Below are 18,496 nucleotides of genomic sequence, written 5' to 3' on the forward strand. Positions count from 1 at the left end.
CATAAAAATATATTTGCTCATCTTGCAATTTTTATAAATATAAAAAAAAACACAACTTGAAAAAAGAAAGCAACATGGGGAAATATGTTTTGAAGTAAAACATATACACATGCCGGTACAAGATCAATTTGTACAGCTCTTATCACAGTTATTTATTTATTTCAGCTTGAGTGTCTGTCTCTTCTTTCTGGTAGGAAATGGTCAGTATAGTTTTCCTTTGAAGTCCCCACTGAAATTATTTGTCCCATTTGCTCAGAGGAATTGCATTTGCTGATGGCTGCACATGGTATTTGTTGTTAAGTGGTATGTGCTACAATATTCAGGCTTTGTTAGATTAAAGGAAAGCAAAATGCACTGATACTGTCTGATAACTGCGCACATCATCATCAAAAATATGTAAATAAATATTAATGTGAGAAAGAGTTCCGCCGACACAAAATGCTAATTTAAAATAATCATCTCTGTGATTGAAGCAGGAGTTACTGGAGCACGTTGAGGATATTAAGATTGTTTGTTTTAATGTAGTTTTTTTTTTTTTTTTGCTCAACTTGTGCAAAATTAAGACCATAGTTGTAGTATTTGTTATCACTGAGCTTGTTGAGCTATTGATTGTGTTAATTTGCAATTGTGTATACTGAACAATTTCATTTTTTCTGCAATTTGTCATGCTTATTTTTCTATTGCAGGGTCATTGAGCTATATTTTACCTATAGTATGTACTGTGTCTATGTATCTATCTATGTCAACTGCACTAACACTGATGTGGTCTGACAAAATCACCAATAAGCACTTACAGTAAATTAAATTCAAAGACTGTGCAGTGTGATCAGACAGTCACAGATACTTGTGATTATAGGGCTGGACTGGAAAAACAAAATCAGCTATTCTGATCATCGTTTAAGAATAATTTTGAGTTTTACAGTAGACAGCTGGTTGGACAAAACATTACTCATAAAGATGTTACTTGTTTTGGCCATTAAATGTAGGTAGCAATCTACGCAAGGTGGTGGACTGACGGATTGACAGGCATTGCTGACCCTGGAAATATGCCACCAGCTTGGCTAATTCAATAAATAAGAGTTATTGCTGCCATTTTCACACATGTGCCACTACAGTACAATCGTACTCCAAAAAATACATACATACAGTATATAAATTACTCAGATTGTTATGCATATAAATATCCTTACTGTAGCAAGATTTGGTGTTGAAATTCAGTGTAAATCTCAACTAACATCCATTGTATTGTTCAATCTGATAAAAACGGTACGAGTATGGTACAGTAATACTCAGAAGCCGATGCACTGTATGAGGGAGCTTGTCAAAACATTTTCAGATAGATGTGACCTTGCATTAATTATGGTACAGGATATTGGAAAGAAAGCCTTCAAATCCATTGTGAGAGGTCATCATTTCATGTGACCTTTCTCTGAGATGAGTTTTGCCTCTGTGCCTCTGCACTTAGTCCTTTGATTAGAAATATAATGTAAGCTTTTGACCGTTATAAGATGATGGCATTCTGCCTGCAATTCCTCGAGACAAGACTCCTGACGGGATTAGACACGAAAGTTGATTTCACCTCCACCGACTTTCTTCACATAGCTGCAGCAGAAATCCAATAGAAAACCAATGATCTATCTAGGCTCACATTAGCAGCTAGATGCATACACGAGGACACAAAAACAAGCTCCATAAATACCAATTACAGTGCGCGATAATGACAAATATTACTGTGCGCATTTACTGTACATTTGTGCATGGCATGCAACACTCACAAACAATACACACATGCACAGTGCAGAGACTCCCGGCCTGCCATATATGATTTACATTTAGTGGTTGAATAATCAGTTGGCATGCAGCTCAGGGAATTCTTTGCTTAATGAGTGCCTCTTCACATAAGCAGTTTGCCAGAGTTATCTCGAACATGAGACTCCTGTCAAAATGTCACTGAATTCTCAATTTAACCACCAACTTAATCACATGGGGGCCCGTCACGTACGTCCTGGCTAAACGCATGGAGATGCATCCTTTATCTTGAAATATTGGCACGAGGAAAACAGAAAACTGGGAAGTCAGGGTTGCCTTTTGATGTGTATGATGAACTATTTTATAGATTTTCATATTGACTGGGCAACATAGTCAGAACTGTTATATAGTCTCTATTTTTCAAGGGGAATCTTTATTGTCAGACCAGGATATTGATCATTCAAACCCTGACTGGTTCAAAGATATTTAACCTCAGAAAATATTTTTAGAGATCAAACATCACCCTTTAAGCGTTATTTCAGATTTAAAGGACATTGGAAGCTACTATTTCAAAGCTTTATACAGTATATGTTTAGCCTTTAGCTTAGCTATGTAGAGAATGAGGATTGTCAGAGGATTGCAGGATATTCTGTGTGCCTTTTTCTGACTAGTCATTGCAGCTGCTTCCAAAATATATCTGACCGACATGCCCCTCCCTTTCAAAACATATCTTTCTGAGCCTCCCTTTTATTCCCTTGCTTCTCCTCTCTCCGCTCCCCACTGGTAGCAGCCATGCTGTGTCGATGGCTGCCAGCGAAAGCAACCCTTTTGCCTGGTGCCTGGTTGCTGTCTCCGGCTCGGGGAGGGTGACTCACTGACCCCCCTCCTGCACAAAAGAGGATACGATCAGGCAGGAGGGAGGCGGGAGGGAGGGAGGGAGGGAGGGAGGTGGGGTTGGCGGCGGCGGCGGCGGCGAGGGATGCATAGTCACAGAGCTTTGTGCCTTTTAGGAACAATGGTAGTCGAGGAGCCAACGTGTGGTATGATTTGCCAGGGGTTATTTTCCACACTGAGAGTACTAAGAGACTGATACTAGCATGGATATTCATATCTACTGTATATATATGAACACAGACAGTGTAGCTAGTTGGTGCTAAAAGGCCATGTCAACCATGAATTTTTGTTTTCCGCTTCATTTCTTTTCCTCACATTTACAAGACTCATGAATTTCAGTGAGACGTCCACAAGAGTGCAGCTCCCACTTGACAAATAATTGTTAATAGGAATGAAAAAACATTGCTCATCCCCCCCACACACTTACATACATTACTTAAGAAAAACAAGGTAGTCATTTTTCTGTTGTTTTTCCTCTCCAGGAGGCCGACTTCCCTGCGATCTATAATGGAGTAGATATTGCTCGGTCTATTGATTGATGTCTCCTTCCCCCCACTTTGACATTTGCTTATCCTCGTCCGCATCTACTGCTATTGACGTTCGCTCTATCTGGACATCTTCCTAAGCTGTTTTGTCATTTGTCACCTCTTAAATAAAAATGGAGGAGGAGGAGGAGGAGGAGGAAAGAGAGAGAGATAGAAGAGGGGGGGTGTTGTCAGTGATAAGACTTAATGATACCAACCACGGTGATGGTTTTAGACCAGCTCAGAGAAAGAGCACTGTCTGTAGAAAGCATAGCCATGTGTTTGATTAATTTCTCACTCTATGCCTCTCATACCTCTCAATTTTTCCCAGCATATTTCTATTTTTTGCCGCTAATAACCAGCCCATTCTTCAACCTTTAGCATGCATTCACTCATAACTGCGGTCAATTTACGGCAAATTTGCTGAAAGCAGGCTTTTGGTTTAACACCTTTTAAACTAATGTATTTGAAGAGCCCACTCCACTGGCTCTCCTGTCAAAAGCTACTATTTTCCCCAACTTACCCTCAACTCTCCACTTCTTGGATACAAACTGGTGAGATCAACACATTCACGTTAGAGCTGCTGCTCATAAAACACCCTCTGAGTGAGTTTTCAGGGTTTATACTTTGCCAACTCTTTATTTGTAGTACAGTAAATGCTGCGCTTCCTTAACATGCATTTCTTCAAACACAGTCTGGCGCAGATTTTCTCCCCATGAGGTGGAAGACAGATTCTTCCTTTCCTCCCTCCCTCTTTCCATCCATCCCTCCCTCACCCTGGCTCCTGCAGAGAGGCTATTATTGCAGCTAATTATCTACAAATAGGCCCAATATGACAAACACAGCCCTGTACCAGCGCTGGCTAAGCCCAGGAATCAGTCTGAGTGGGAATAAAAGATTGAAAAGGAGGTGAGGAGAGGACAAAAATCGCACTGAAGAAAAAAAGAAGAGGAAAAAAAGTGAATCAGAGATAATTGAGAAGAACGTGATCAAGACACAGTGTGGAATAAGATGAGAGAAAATGTGGTGCTAAAAAAGATATAAGTGGGAGGCAGAGGGGGGAGGAAAGCCAGTGACACCAAAAAAGGGAGACAGTAGCATAGAGGGGACTCACACAGGAAAATGATCTTGTCTTTACAGTGTGTGTGATGGTTGTTGCCAATGGCAACTGTCCTGCAATGCACAGGCCACATCCATTTAGCTCCCAGCATGCCTCATGATCAGGGCAGCTCAGGGGTCTCAGGCTGTCTCTCTCATTTCCATAGAGAAACTCATTTACCAGGCAAGCATGGAGGACTATGACGCCTGAATGGGTGCTTGATTAGATCCTTACCTCTGATACATATGAATATTTATCAGTGTTGAATGAATACACATTTACTCTCCTTTCATCTAGATCATTCTGAGTGTCCTCCTGTTCTCCTCTTAATTTTTTCCCAATGAATATGTCACAGGAGCATCAGGGCTCACCACAAAGTGACAGCACTCTAGATAATCTGGTGATTGTTGCTCCGCGGTGATGATCAACACTTCGTTTAAGTTTGGCGAAATGCATCAGGCTTTTGTCTTGTTGTGTTTTCTTTGCCATGGAGACAACAGCTCTTAGAGATGTAAAGGAAACAAAATACGGGGGAACGGTAATCAAAGCAACACACTTAGGAGGATATGTGTTTGGAATTCATTGCTGCTAAAGATTAGCGTTTGGCTGCACAACTGAAGCTGCAGGTGCGATACGGATGCCAAGGCAAGTTGAAATCACTGAGTTATTCCTGTCCCATGAGCCCGAACACAGAACACACACAAAATCACAAGCACACCCACGCTTGCTCTTTCACACACACACACACACACACACACACACACACACACACACACACACACAGCTGAATAACAGATATTTTCGGTGTGTAACTTACATCACTGACTCCGGCCTCCACTATCTTCAGGCCGGTCTCCTTCTCCAGCTGCGGCTTCTCTTGGACTGCACAGGGAGACAAAAGCAGAGGAGGTGTTGAGCATGAGCAGTCCATGACAAAGTAGCAGATTTATCAGTTCCTGAGGCAGAACAAGTGGTCAGTGAAACTGAGAATGATGCAATGGATCTAACAGCGTGAGTCAGATGTCAAACTGGTCATAGAAAATGACCAACACACACACATACACAGAAAATATTCATTCGAAAAGGAGAGGCAAAACAACCTCCAAGGCTGCCTGCAGACTGTGGTGGCTCATTCAGGCCTTGAATAGGTTGGAGTCTACGGCCATGTTAGCATCTCTTTGAGCCTGTACTGTAGCTACTTAGGCACAGCAGTGCAAACTTCACTATGTTAAAGCAGAAGTAAGCGATATTTTTGTGTTAATATAAGTCTTAAATAGTTCTATCTTCCGACAGCAATCACTTACATAGAGTGTTTGGTCTGAAACACGGGTCTGTCAGTCACTCTGCTCTGCTCTGAGCCCAGGAGAAAACTTTCCTTGTATCCTACAACCTTTATCCAATGAGGAGAGAGAACGGCATGCAGGGCTGTGTGTGCAGCCAAGGGACGCGCCTGAATGTGGTGACGTAGGGACGAGGACTGTTATGGTGCGTTCAAGGCAACCCGTAACTCGTGTTTTTCCGACCTGTGAAGTCGTACCAGTTCGATCTGGTACGAGTTCACGGGTCAGAAGTTACGAGTGGCCGTTATAGTGACTTTCACAGGTAAAACAGGTCGGAGAAACACGAGTGGGTTGCCTGGAACGCTACAAAGTCGTAAGTCGTGACTTGAAGCTGTAATTTACGGTTTCAAAAGCCTACCTGGAACGCAGCATTAGCCAAAACGACCGGATCGCTTACTTCTGCTTTAACATCCTTATGATGACAAAGCACACATGCAGTTGTTAAAGATGGATTTATTCTTGACAAAGGGGCTGGAGAGCACTTTCAGTGTCCAATTGCACCACTGCGCAACTGGAAAGGTGTTTGACTGTATGATGCTTTCAGTGAACAGATAACAGTAACTGTGTTTCATACACAAAATGATATGAGTGATGGTGGAAGAGGTCTTGTTTATTTACTCTACATTAGACCACACTATGCAATCGTGGTAGACAGCAACATGGGTGGAGTGAGCTGAAGATGAAAAGCAGTTTTTAAAAAGTGCATGCCAGCCTAACGTTGTAAGAGTTGAAGGTCGGACATATGTATAAAAGATGTAATGTTCACCAACTTCATAATGGGGACTAAACATCAACTGTGATTGGCTTTGGTCCGTTCAAGTATTTGGTCATAAACCAGAGAATTGTGTTAACTTGACGATGGTACTGGATCTCCAACGTTATTCAAATGCATCTTAGAAGAAGAATTTCATAGAAATCCATTCAACAGTTATTGAGAGATTTTGCACAAAAACCAATGAAGATGATGGAGAAAAATATCAATAGGCTTCATCCTCTGGAAACCTTGGATTTACAGAGTCTATCCAGTAATTGTTAAGACATTTCAGTCTGGGTCATGTTTTTAAAAATAAAAAAATACATAACAAGCCTATATAAAATGGCTGCTTGCTTTTCCCTCATACATTGAGCCAGACCTACTGGAGATTACAAGAAAGCAGATGAAGTGCTTGTAGATTCGCAGCACACAATAACTTGAGCTGCTGCCTTTGTTCTTGCAGTAATTAATACACCACCCAAGTTTGATCCTCACATCTATTGATCTAATCAAATATGGCATGATATTTCCAAAGCTTTGTTCACCAAAGATATTCTCATGCAAATCAAACCAAAGTGAGGCAACATTAAATATCCATCGTTCAAGATCACACATTGCCGACGTTTTTTCCCCCTCCTGTGCTTAATGCCCCTTCCTCACTTTGATGGAAACATTTATATTGAAAAACAAAATCAAAGGGGTCTTAATAGATTATGCCAAATTAAAGAGAGAAAGAAAAAAAAGAGCATAATTTTAATTGAGTTTGTTAGCATGTGAATGTGATTGGTAATGGGGGGAAAGGAAAAAGAGTGAGAGTTAAAGAGGAGAAAGAGAAAGAGAGCAGGTCCTTTAAATCCCATTTCCCCAGATGAAGGCTATGCAAATGACCCTGAAGAGCTGAACCCCACCTCACACTCCAAATTCGGCAAGGGCCTGTTTAATTAGTATTTTAATCTATCCCAATGATTCCACTCAGTCCACAATGTATGCAGCATTCCATCTAATTAAGCACGCTACCTTTAGGATAATCAGCCATCTCCCTCGCTCTTCCTCCGCCGCCTTTACTCTTTCTGGTTGTTAAAGATTCTGCAAACATTGATCATCCTATCATCTCATCAACACGGCAGCAAAAGAGGGACGGCTTATATTTTAGGTGTCAGCTGTGGATTTTTTTTCGGAGGGCCATGGCTAAAAGGAGGATAAGGGAGGTTGGCGTGAGAGTTGGAAAGGTCAAATATACATGGAAAGGCTTTAAATTAGAGTGCCACATTCAAGAAGTCGACAAGAGGAGAGAAGAGAAAATCTGCCATTAGTGAGAGGAGAGAAGTCTTCAACTGGCATGTCTCCAAGATGAAACTCATTTTAATTTCATGTTGCCATCCCTGTATTTAGTCACAGACATATTTCCACTCCATAGATAGTTACAGTACCTGCTCGGCTCCGGTGCTATTTAGAAGGGGGGTAATGAGCGAGGTAATTGGGCCCAGCTGGGTGAGAGCGTAGGTGGTGGGGGGATGCAAAGCTGCTAAAAGGTCACACAACGTTTTGGTCCTAATGAGGACCCCTCTGGGGTCCTAACACATCATGGGTCTAACTACGAAAGATTAGCCTGGATTCAGGAATCAACACACATACATGTCACAGCGGCTGTAGCTCAGGGTTTGACTGACAAGCCGACATTAATCGTTTTATAGTGAAACCAAAGTAGCCTGAAGGTCACTATTTACTTGTGAATCAAAGCTGAGGACTCTCCAATCAAGGCGAGGGACAGGACAGTCCCACAACAGCCACTTTAAATGTAAATACAATGTACTTGCCAAGCTCATTAGCTGGCAACTGGATGGATCGGGGTTGTAGCGAGGATCCAGCCAATGGATCGCTTGTTCTGTCACTGACTGTACAGATAACAGCCTACAGTGTCTCTTTCTGGTCACCCCTTATATTAACCTCCCACTGGAGCTCACTCTCTTTCGCTTTTTCTCCAAGACACATACAGATTTTGTGAGCTTCAAATTAGCCACCAAATACTCCTGACAGACTGGAAAAGAGATGTCAGGTCTCATTTTAGAGAGGCTGCTCCAGCCGTTTTAATGGGCATTGTCTGAGTCTATCCAGTCTGATCTCTAATATTGAGATCTGATCCCTGCTGCTCATTTGATCTTTCCAAGTCATATTGAGCCAAATCATCTGATGTTCAGAAGGAGAAAAAAGGCACAGTTAAACCCTAAAGGCTTTTTCATGTGTTCAACTGTGCTCCATTTTCATGTGCTCTCTATTGAAACTACATAGGTACACTAGATTTACCTGATGACCTGGAACTATTCAGTACAAATTTATTTAAAGTGGATCACTAGTATTTTGTGATTATGTATTAAAATAGTTCAATATCAGCTATTATTCTCAGAGAGAAGTTGACAGATATTTTGAAATAGGGGTTGTCATGAAAATAGAAAGTTATAAATCATACAATATTTTTGAGACTATGATATTAACAGCCAGAGTATTTCTATTCAGTCTTTTTCTCTCTGTAGTTTTTAATGTAGTAATCATTCTCACAATTCCCAGCTGCACATTAGGGATTCATGGGAAATCTAAGATTTCAAGTGGTTTGGGTTCTCACTTTGAGTGTTTACTGTCTAAACATCACATCAGGCCTGTATTAATACAAACCAAACATCTCCTACTGCTGCTACTTCACATTAAAAGCCTTCAACAAACATGTGGTGTCTTTTATTGTGAAGCAGTTACAGGAATCAGAAGGTTGACCATGGTTATTTAACAAAGATTGGTCCACATAACAAATCAAAACTATCTTTAAGCATTTATTCGTCACTCAGTAATTATTTAATATTGTAGAAAGGTCAGTGACCAACATTTGCGTCCTCCTTCTTAAGCAAATAACAAATTAAACCTCAACTGCTATTTCTTCTTTATTAAAGCAACACTAATTTGTTTGACTGCACTGTAAAGACATGCAAATGTTGCTCTTCTGCTTCTCTGACAAAACCACACTTGTTGTTACCATCAGTAACCACTGATTGTGCCCAAATCAACCAGGATTGAAATGTTCAGGATTAAATTAGCTATTCAAAAGAGGAATATTCACACGTAACACAGCTCTATGTATAGTACGTTTATTACAACCACTTAAAACTTCAGCTTCCTCCTCTAAATCATTCCAGCCTGCCTGCTTCCAAAGGACAATTTTAACTTCACGAATTATACTTGTGCACAAGGAAATGTGCTTTGATTAAAACCGTGATCACACTGTCTGTGTTTAGCATCAGGTGAACAGGAAGAAGTGAGAAGTACTTCAAAAACTCATCAAGAAACTTACTGAAGAAGAGGAAAAGGCCATTTCAATCATCAATCTACAGAATGATGCCTGTGTGGTTTTTGTTTTTTTTTATCGTTGTTTTTGACACGCTCACTAATGAGAGAAAATAGAAAAAAAAACACACATTTAAGCTTGATTTTATGTGACCTTTAAATTGCTTTGTAGCATATGTGCTCAACACAAATTATCTTGTGGCGAGATATAATTTGATTAAAATGTTGCTTTTCTCCACCATATGCTGCAAACTGAAGCAATTTTGCACTCCTCATCATAGATTCTAATAGCAATTCAGAAATGATTATCATAAAGTCATCAGAGCTTAAAGTCATGAATATATATATTCATTTCTCTGATATACGACAGGGTTGTTATTGTTAGGAGCAATATAAATTCAGTGTCGGGAGACAAATCACCCACTGTAGGCTGTAAGTATTTTGTATTTCAACACGACGCAGCAGCAGCCACTGCAGTCACATGATCGTAATGTTTCCTCTTTGGCCTTTCGGGGGTATATAGTTGACAAAATACATATTTCACCACCCTCTGATTGATCTGTTAATATTGAATAACATCCACATCCATTCCATCTATCTACCCCCTCCCTGCCCTGCTCCTCAAGTCATCTATTCACCACTTCCATCTTTCCATCCGTCACTCCAACCAAACAAAATGAAAGTGTTTATTGCGGAGGAGGGCTGACGCTCACGCCTCTCCACAGCCGTTAGCCTTATCAGCTGGCAATCGCTCCGATATTAAAGCTGCCATTCCGCCCATCACTTTCCCCTTGCACATATGATGGCTGTCTCTACCTATCAGAGAGGAGAGAGGGGGAGGAAGGAGGGAGGGAGGGAGGCTGGGCGGGGGAGGAGGGAGAGGAAAAGGAGAGGGAGATGCACCTGATCCCCCAGACAGATAAGATTCACTGCAACCTATTTTTCAGTCAAAATCCAAGGCGGGAAACAAAAACAATAATATTCCTCTATAGCTGCGTGTACGAGAAACCACAGCGCTGACTTCCGAGCAGCAGCATATTCATTACATGTATGATATATACTGTAACATGTATGTGAAACCTTTACATCTGACGTCTGCACGCTGATGCTTATCAAAATGTAAATCAGCTCACAGATATTGTTGTTGCTTTTAGAACGATTACTTCATCTTTTCATTTCTTTTTTCTTTCACTTCCACTATAGCTTCTAGGAAATTCATCTTAGAAGAGATATTCTGCACAAAAGCACACTGGTCCACAATGATAGAATTTCAGACTTTCACACAAGCTCTGGTTTTTATGGTAAGGAAAAACATTCTGTAAATAACATAAAATATATATACATATATATACTATATATGACCACAAAGACCTTTTTCTCCGAGACAATCTGCCAGCCCCACTCTCTCCTCTGTCTCTTCTTGTTCATGCGTATCAATTGTTATTCTGCTCCTTGGCTTCTATAAATCAAGACACCAAATCAAAGGACCTGCACCTCTGAGAAAACCTGCAAATGAAAGAGAGGGGCAAGGTGGAGGAGAGCCAGGGTGCAGCTAATGATTATTTTCACTGATCATTCTTTGCATTATGTTTCCATTATATTGATGTCTTGATTTGACTGATTAATTGTTAAAAAAAAAAGGCCTTCAAAATTTCCTCTCACAAACTGACAGCTTCAAATTGCTTTTCTGACAAACAGTTGTAAACTGCAAATTATTAAATTACAAGATGGAAAATTTTGCCAAACAAATCAATTGGTAACTATTTTGATTTGTTTAATTTCCTTTTTCAAAATCATTAATATGTATTAGTTGTGCCTCCTCCAATGTGAGAATCAGTTAATTTTCTATGATAATTGGATAAAAGACGCCATTTAAAAATGTCAGCTCAGGTTTTCAGAAAACTGTTAAAGCGCAATTTTCGACCAAACTATTATTATTGACTGATTAACAATGAAGATAATCATTAATTGTATCTCTAATTCAATTTGCAATTTTATAAATCAGAGAAAGGCAACATTTCCTCAGAATTAAGGGGCTGGAATCAGTCAGTGTTTCTTTTATTTTTAATTTTTTGCATGATTAAGACCTGTCCAGGACTGATCACTCAGCAGAACTGTCATTTATTACTTTTCTGACAACCTAATCAATCAATCTAATCATACAGTATCTCAAAATGATTAATATAACTTAGAATTGCACTATAACTTTTATCCACTCACTCTTAAATACTGGTTCCTCATAATTATGCTTATCCTGAGATGAATTTAGTATACATCTTGAATGTATATATACGTATAGTTGAATTGAATTCAGCCAAAGCAAAAATAAACCTTCTTCTCTACACCTGTAAAGCCAACATGACGCTAGCATTACAGCATTGCAGTCTAATGTCCAATCAGCAGTGCCAATCATATACCACCATGTCTGTCACATGGTAGGACCATGCTGTTAACAGCGGGGGCTCCTGGCTGGCTCACTGTTTATTCACCCTGATGGATCGCTTCCTGTGGATAAGCCAACAGTGCTCCCCAAAAACCAACTGCTGTTATTCAGCCTAAATCAACACACCACAGACATTTGCTATCTAACTGAATGCAGCCCTTATACTCGGCTCCAAAATATTAAAAAAAAAAAATATCCCAAAAAGCAAAAATGTTTCCCTTTAGATGTCAGAGCGTGTTTTCTAGTTGCCATATTAGAGATGATGTTGAAAGACAACAGTGTGAAATAAGGGGATGGGAAATGAAGTCTGCTGCCTGCTTCCAGCTCCTCTAATGGCTGTAGTCACGCAATCAGCATGCACCTTGTGTCCGCTGCAGACCTTGCCGCAGCCTTTGGTATCAAACACGTTACAGGTCCCTTCCTCTTTCAAACAGAGCCCACATGACACATTTGTAATTGCATCCTGCCTTATTAGAGACCCTTTTCAAAAATGGCTGAATTGTACACCTGGACGAGTCTTTGCTTCTGCTGCACATGTGCAGACGCAGACACACGCATAATATCTGTTTCTTTGCCTGCTGCTTGATTAATAGATTGTGGCTGCTCTGACACTCTGTGTAGAATAGGCATTTTGCCTTTGATAGGTGCTGACACCAATTCTTCACGGACTGCAGGAGATCGGGGAAACAGAGGCAGCGCTGGCAAATGACTTGGATGGCAGGCGCCGCCAGATGTGGGGAGAAACCCCACCGATGTCACTCTGCATTCTCACCGGGACGCGTTTACATCGTTTACGCTCCTTTTCAAAGATGACAATCTGCAGATGTGTGACATATGCGACGTAAATCACATCTGACAATCGCTCTAAAAGAACGGATGGGCCGGCGGATTACGGTGAGTGATGAGTTGAACGATGCACATCTGAAACAATCATGGTCATCAGAAGTCCAGCATGCTGCAGAGCCAAGCTGCCGGCTCTTTGGATGACCTTTTCCAATTGTACACGCCGGCAGTCTTGCCGCCAGAGAGACATATATAAAAATAAGAAAAAAATTCCTGCTGTCTGCGGGAAACTTCAACAAGTGAAGAGCATTTACACATCCAAGGTCCTTCACAGTAACTGAGAAGTACTCAATGTCTGATTCTGCATCTGTTTTCTGATCTAGATGAATAACATTACTCAGGGAAGATGTATATCCTCTTGATTAAAAACCGTTTTATGTCTACAAAGAGTTCTTTCCCTGGTTATGTGTGTGATACAAGATGAAAACATCTAGAAGACTGCCACTGTGTGAAGGGAGCCTACTTGGGAAAAGCTTATTGGAGGAAAGGGATGGTGAGGCTGACACAGAGCTCCACACACACACACACGCACGCACACACACACACACACACACACGCATATACACACACTCTGCTTTCCCACTGAGGGAACTCTGACAGAGGCAGCCCTACCTGTCACTGTGGCAGCAATTATCCTGCAGGCTCTCTCTATGGACCATCTCCTGCAGGTCTCCACATTACTAACCACATCACTGAGCACACACACACACACACACACACACACCGAGCGTGCACACTGCACACCTCACAAGAACACATTTGTACATTTTCACACACACACATGTATACACTTACATACGTGCACGCGCCGTTGTGCTTTTCATCCACAATTCACTCTCTGCAAGCTAATGGCTCGGACGAATCGTAATGATGTGTTGGTGCAGACATCCTGCTCAAGCCAGGAGAAACACACATCATTATGTGGACGCGAGTGCTCATGCATGCATACACACATGCGTCTTCTGTTATAGATAATTGCATTATCATAGATAAGACAACTAAGAAGTCTGCAAACACACCCACTAGAAAACCTAAATGAATCAATAAACATGCTAAAGCTGTCATAGGGCAGAGTTTGGAAACGCAGCGGGCGGCATCAACACGAGGACAGGATATGAGCTCTAGTGAGTCAAGACATAATAAATCTTGGATAGTGGAAAAAGAAAACAGACATGCTCTGAAGTACAGGGTGTCCATTTTGGCTGTAGGGAGGTCTTCCTGACGGAGGGATTGATCTGTTTCATGCTGGTTCACTGGAGCTCAGATCCAGGTCCCAGTCTGAGTCTCAGGCGCAGGTTGATTGTACGGAGCTGTGAAGGGTGATTTCAGAGAAAGGAAAAAAAAAAAAGAGGAACCCAATGTGACCTCATTACCGTAGATTTGTTCCGACTGTCATTAGGAATCACAAACGCCATCACTCAAGTCAGGAATATGAGGGAGAGGATGAGAGATGGGGTGGGGTGGGGCGGGATGGGAGGGGGTTAGGCTGGGTTCTGACAGTAATCAAGAGGATTTGATCTGTAAACAGGATCTATCATCAAACAATCTATAATAGCAAACATGGAGAACATGTACAGATACAGAGTGTTTGAGACAACGCTGAAAGAAATTATGATCTATGGTGTGGTGTTAATGTTGCGTGAGCTCTAGCTTAGTAATTATAACAGGAGCAAAGTTTCTGTGTTTTTTGTGACTATCATGTTTTTTTTTACACATTTACACAAAATCATCCTGGTGAGCGCAAATAAGAAAATGCACTGCTCCAAAGGTAATGGACAAAAATCCGTTCTTTTATTAAGTTTGACTATTTTTTAAAGATGTCTTAGCTCTTGAACAGATTCAGATATACATAATAGCTTCATTTTAAGGATATTATTGTGAAACTATGAGATGCTTAAAATAAAGGGATGACTTCTAATTACCCGACACAAAAATCTGCACAAACAAAATATCCTCCCATGTGTTAGAATCTGCATTTATGAATACAAGAGGAATTCATTACTACTAAAATGGAAATGTTATTGTAATGTAATATAAATGCTTTCTCTCTTATTTTTTGATATTCTATATTACTTTAAACTGGTGATTATGTGGATTATCATGTACTGAGTGATCATTCTGCTTATGAAGTGTCAGGAATTGAGCTAAATGCCAAACCCAAACCCCCAAACGTTAGAAACCTAAACAAATTTGGTTAAGGATCTCAAAAGCCACAGAGAAACAGCAAATCCTCCCAACTGAGAAACTGGAGCCAGAGTACATTTGGCAATTGTCCTGATGAATTTTCTGTTGATCAACTAATTGTGCTTGATTTTTTATTTTCCCCTCTCCATTTTACATCAAGTCACGTCATGTGACTGTATGAATCACAGTTGCCACCATTTTCTAACACAATCTAAAACAACAAACCAAAATGGATCCTAAATCACTCCAGCAATGCGCTGAGCTGCTAATGTGGTCCTCGCTGAGCATATATTCATCAGAGCAGTATAAAAATTCACTTAAAGGATGCATTTATAGCAAAGCCTCTGTTTTGTCCCTGTTCAGCCGCCCTGTTCCAACTAATGCACCGTCTGAGCATCCAGAATAAATTCACAAGGTCCTTTTTTTTTTTCACTGAGGCATTCAAGATGCTTTCAGCTGGAGGAGGTTAATGTCAAAGTGAACACTTTTGCTGTCAGTGGCCTTTAAGCCAATCCCTCCAGCCACATGTACAGATGTTAGTGCAGAGGACATCTTCCCTCAGAGAGTGGATAAAGTAACCCAGAGCTGCGGCCTATCTGCCCGCCTCTCTCCGTCTCTGTGAAGCATCCTGGCTGCTCCTCAGATCGCCGTGTTAATCTCGCCATGTTGCTTTCCTGTGTACAGCTGGGAGTGGTGGGTGTAAAATGAAAGTGTAACACAACAGTCTCACGCAGGTGTCAAAATGAGAAATATGACATTTCCCTTCAGAGATTTTATTAGCTCTGATATCATTTTGCATTCAGCCTGCCTGATGTGTCACTGGGCTCTATTTTTTATTACTATTTTGCTTGAGGACAAAATGTGATAATCATTATTATATGTGTAAAGCAGAGCAGCTGTGACTGCAAAGGGAAAACAAGAAAGGTATTCAGGATGGGATACAATTCAAAAATCAAAATGCACAGTTTGACTGGTGTGTTTGCTATTGTATAAGTCCCCCCACTCTGAATCAGTCGTCTTACTGCAGAGTTTCTCAAACAATTCCTTTAAAAAGTGCAGCAGCTGCTCAGAGTCACAGCATGATGATTAAATCTATACACCACAGAGACGCCGACGTACTGGTTTTTTTTTCTTCTTTTTCTTCAGTATTAATTTCCTAAATAACTGCAGAATCTCTCCGTATATACCAAACTCTCCTGTGACTGAACTCTCAAGTAGTTAGAGAAAGGAAAGACAAGACTGTATAAGCACACCTCCCTGTCTTTTTAAGGACACCTGTTGGGCTGCATGGCTCATCTCCTCCTCATTTAGCCGTCTGTCTGGGCTCCGTGGGGCTGATTACCAGGAAGAGCTGATTCCAGTTGCACTGCTTATCAGTCTAATTAGAGCCCCTGGCAGGTGACTTGAAGGAAGTCGTTGGTGTGTCTCATGGATGTTCAGGCACAGCGATTTTGTACAGGCATGGTAGTCGTGCAAGATAGAGAAAACAAAAAATGTAATTGTAAAGAAAGAAGTTGAAATTGTGGCTTGAGAATTGAGGTGACAGATCAGTCTCAGCGAAGTGGGGGGACATATTTTAAAGGCCTGTGTGGGGAACAGGAGGTACCTTGAGGAGGTTTAATAGAGTGTTTTGCATCACAAACATTTTCAAAGAAAAAATTCAAGTGGTGACAACAAGTCAAGAGAAAGAGGCGACATCTTGACTAACATCCTCTGGTGAAAGTATCAACTGTCAAAAAATGAGAGAAAAACCGAGACAGGCTATGGTTCTGCGGAGAGTGCTTTAATACATACAGCCGAGAAAATGGAAGATGAAATAAAAGCACAATTAAAGGCAGGAAAAAAAGCAGAACATCAGACAAAGGAAGGCGAAGAAAAGAGTGGGAAAAAAGTGAAAGGCAGGGGCGGATAGATATTGAAAAAGAGTTGAGGACAGAGAAAGAATCTGCAGGAGGTGAACAAGTTTTCCAGGTAGTGGATCAGTCACTGGTTAAAGGTCACTAGTCTGCTGTTCGCACATCCAGGTGCTAATGTAACACCTCTCACACCTTCCTCGGTTGCCTGCGTCTGACTGCCTGCAGGTTAGTGGGCAGAGAGACTGTTGTTTGTGCTAGAATAATATGCTGTAATCCCCCGTCTCAGATGTGGCCTTAACACAGGTAATTGGACTCGGAGTGTGAGGAAGCCTGTGGCTAGACACACACACACCACCGCGATGCACAAAGACTGCAGTCTGATTTGAAATAAGAATAGAAACATTCATATTCTCAAGAAAGATAGACCACCGTAACTTAATTTGTTCATGAAGAATTGCTGCCTTGTTTCTAATTTTATACTGATTCAGGCCCATCTGTGAATTTCTCCACATGTTGAAGCAGCTCAGAGTTTAAGAGGCAATATAAAGGTTGGAAGGTTGGGTCTTTATTTTAGCCCATCCAAAACCAAATGCAAAATACTGACAGTAACGTTATTTGGTCTAAGTGCATTTTATCCACAATGCTAATCTGATAACCACATGTAATTATATGCCAAGTTGATTAAAAACCCATTTCTCTGGTCATGTAAAAAAATGTAATGTGCTGAAACTACAAACAATATAGCACATGCATTTAACATCTGGCTAGTATATATCCAAGTATAATCGCTTAGCAGTTAACAGGGTTTTAATCTCATAATATCAGGACTAACTAGTTCTACACAGCAACACAAGAGCTAGACTGATTTTTTCTGTTTCTAAATCTTCTACGCTGGACACTTTTGCTAACAGCATGTAGCTTCAGTCTTTTAGCATGATAAAATGTACAGTACAGTAAGTAGCCATGAAGTGAATATTCATGACCAATTTTAGAAATGTCTTGTTTTAAATTGAGTCTGAAAAGAGCTTAAACTATAGTAAAGTCATAAAGTCAGACAGAAATGGCATTTGACAGCCAGCTCATGAAGCTAATGCTACTGTAGCTCAGCTAGGTAACTATATGTAGCTGACAAAATGGGCTAACAGCCATTGTATCAACTGACACAATCAACGGTTCCCGTTAGACACGGAAAGCCTGCTTTTGTCTACCTCTCTGAAATCAAGCATCCATTGTTAGGAAAATTACTAAGAATTTCAAGTGGCGATTCTGCCACTGTTATTATTGTAAACTGCGTTATATAATACTACTGTGCAAGAACAAAAAAACCTGACAGGCTTGGTGGTAAGGAGGGCAGGGTTTAGCAAAAGCACAATTAAAAAACACTCTTGTAGGGCGACTTTATACAAAACAATCCTCAATATCTTTGCAAAGCTATAGCCACAGGTACTTAGGCATGCTGGCTTTCTTTCAAAAGTAATGG

At 40.8% G+C, this 18,496-nt stretch overlaps 1 protein-coding gene across 1 annotated transcript in view; it reads right to left on the minus strand.

The window, feature by feature from the left end:
* The window catches only part of ptprn2 (protein tyrosine phosphatase receptor type N2), a 122,870-nt gene that overhangs the window by 43,594 nt on the left and 60,780 nt on the right, over positions 1–18,496 (minus strand). The window contains exon 11 of the mRNA XM_085763731.1: positions 5,084–5,148. Coding sequence (XP_085619857.1) covers positions 5,084–5,148 — 65 coding nt within the window. The remainder of the gene's footprint in view (positions 1–5,083; positions 5,149–18,496) is intronic.

Source organism: Trachurus japonicus, chromosome 20 (assembly GCF_045865225.1).
Source record: "Trachurus japonicus isolate A0001 chromosome 20, Traja_1.0".
NCBI lineage: Eukaryota > Metazoa > Chordata > Actinopteri > Carangiformes > Carangidae > Trachurus > Trachurus japonicus.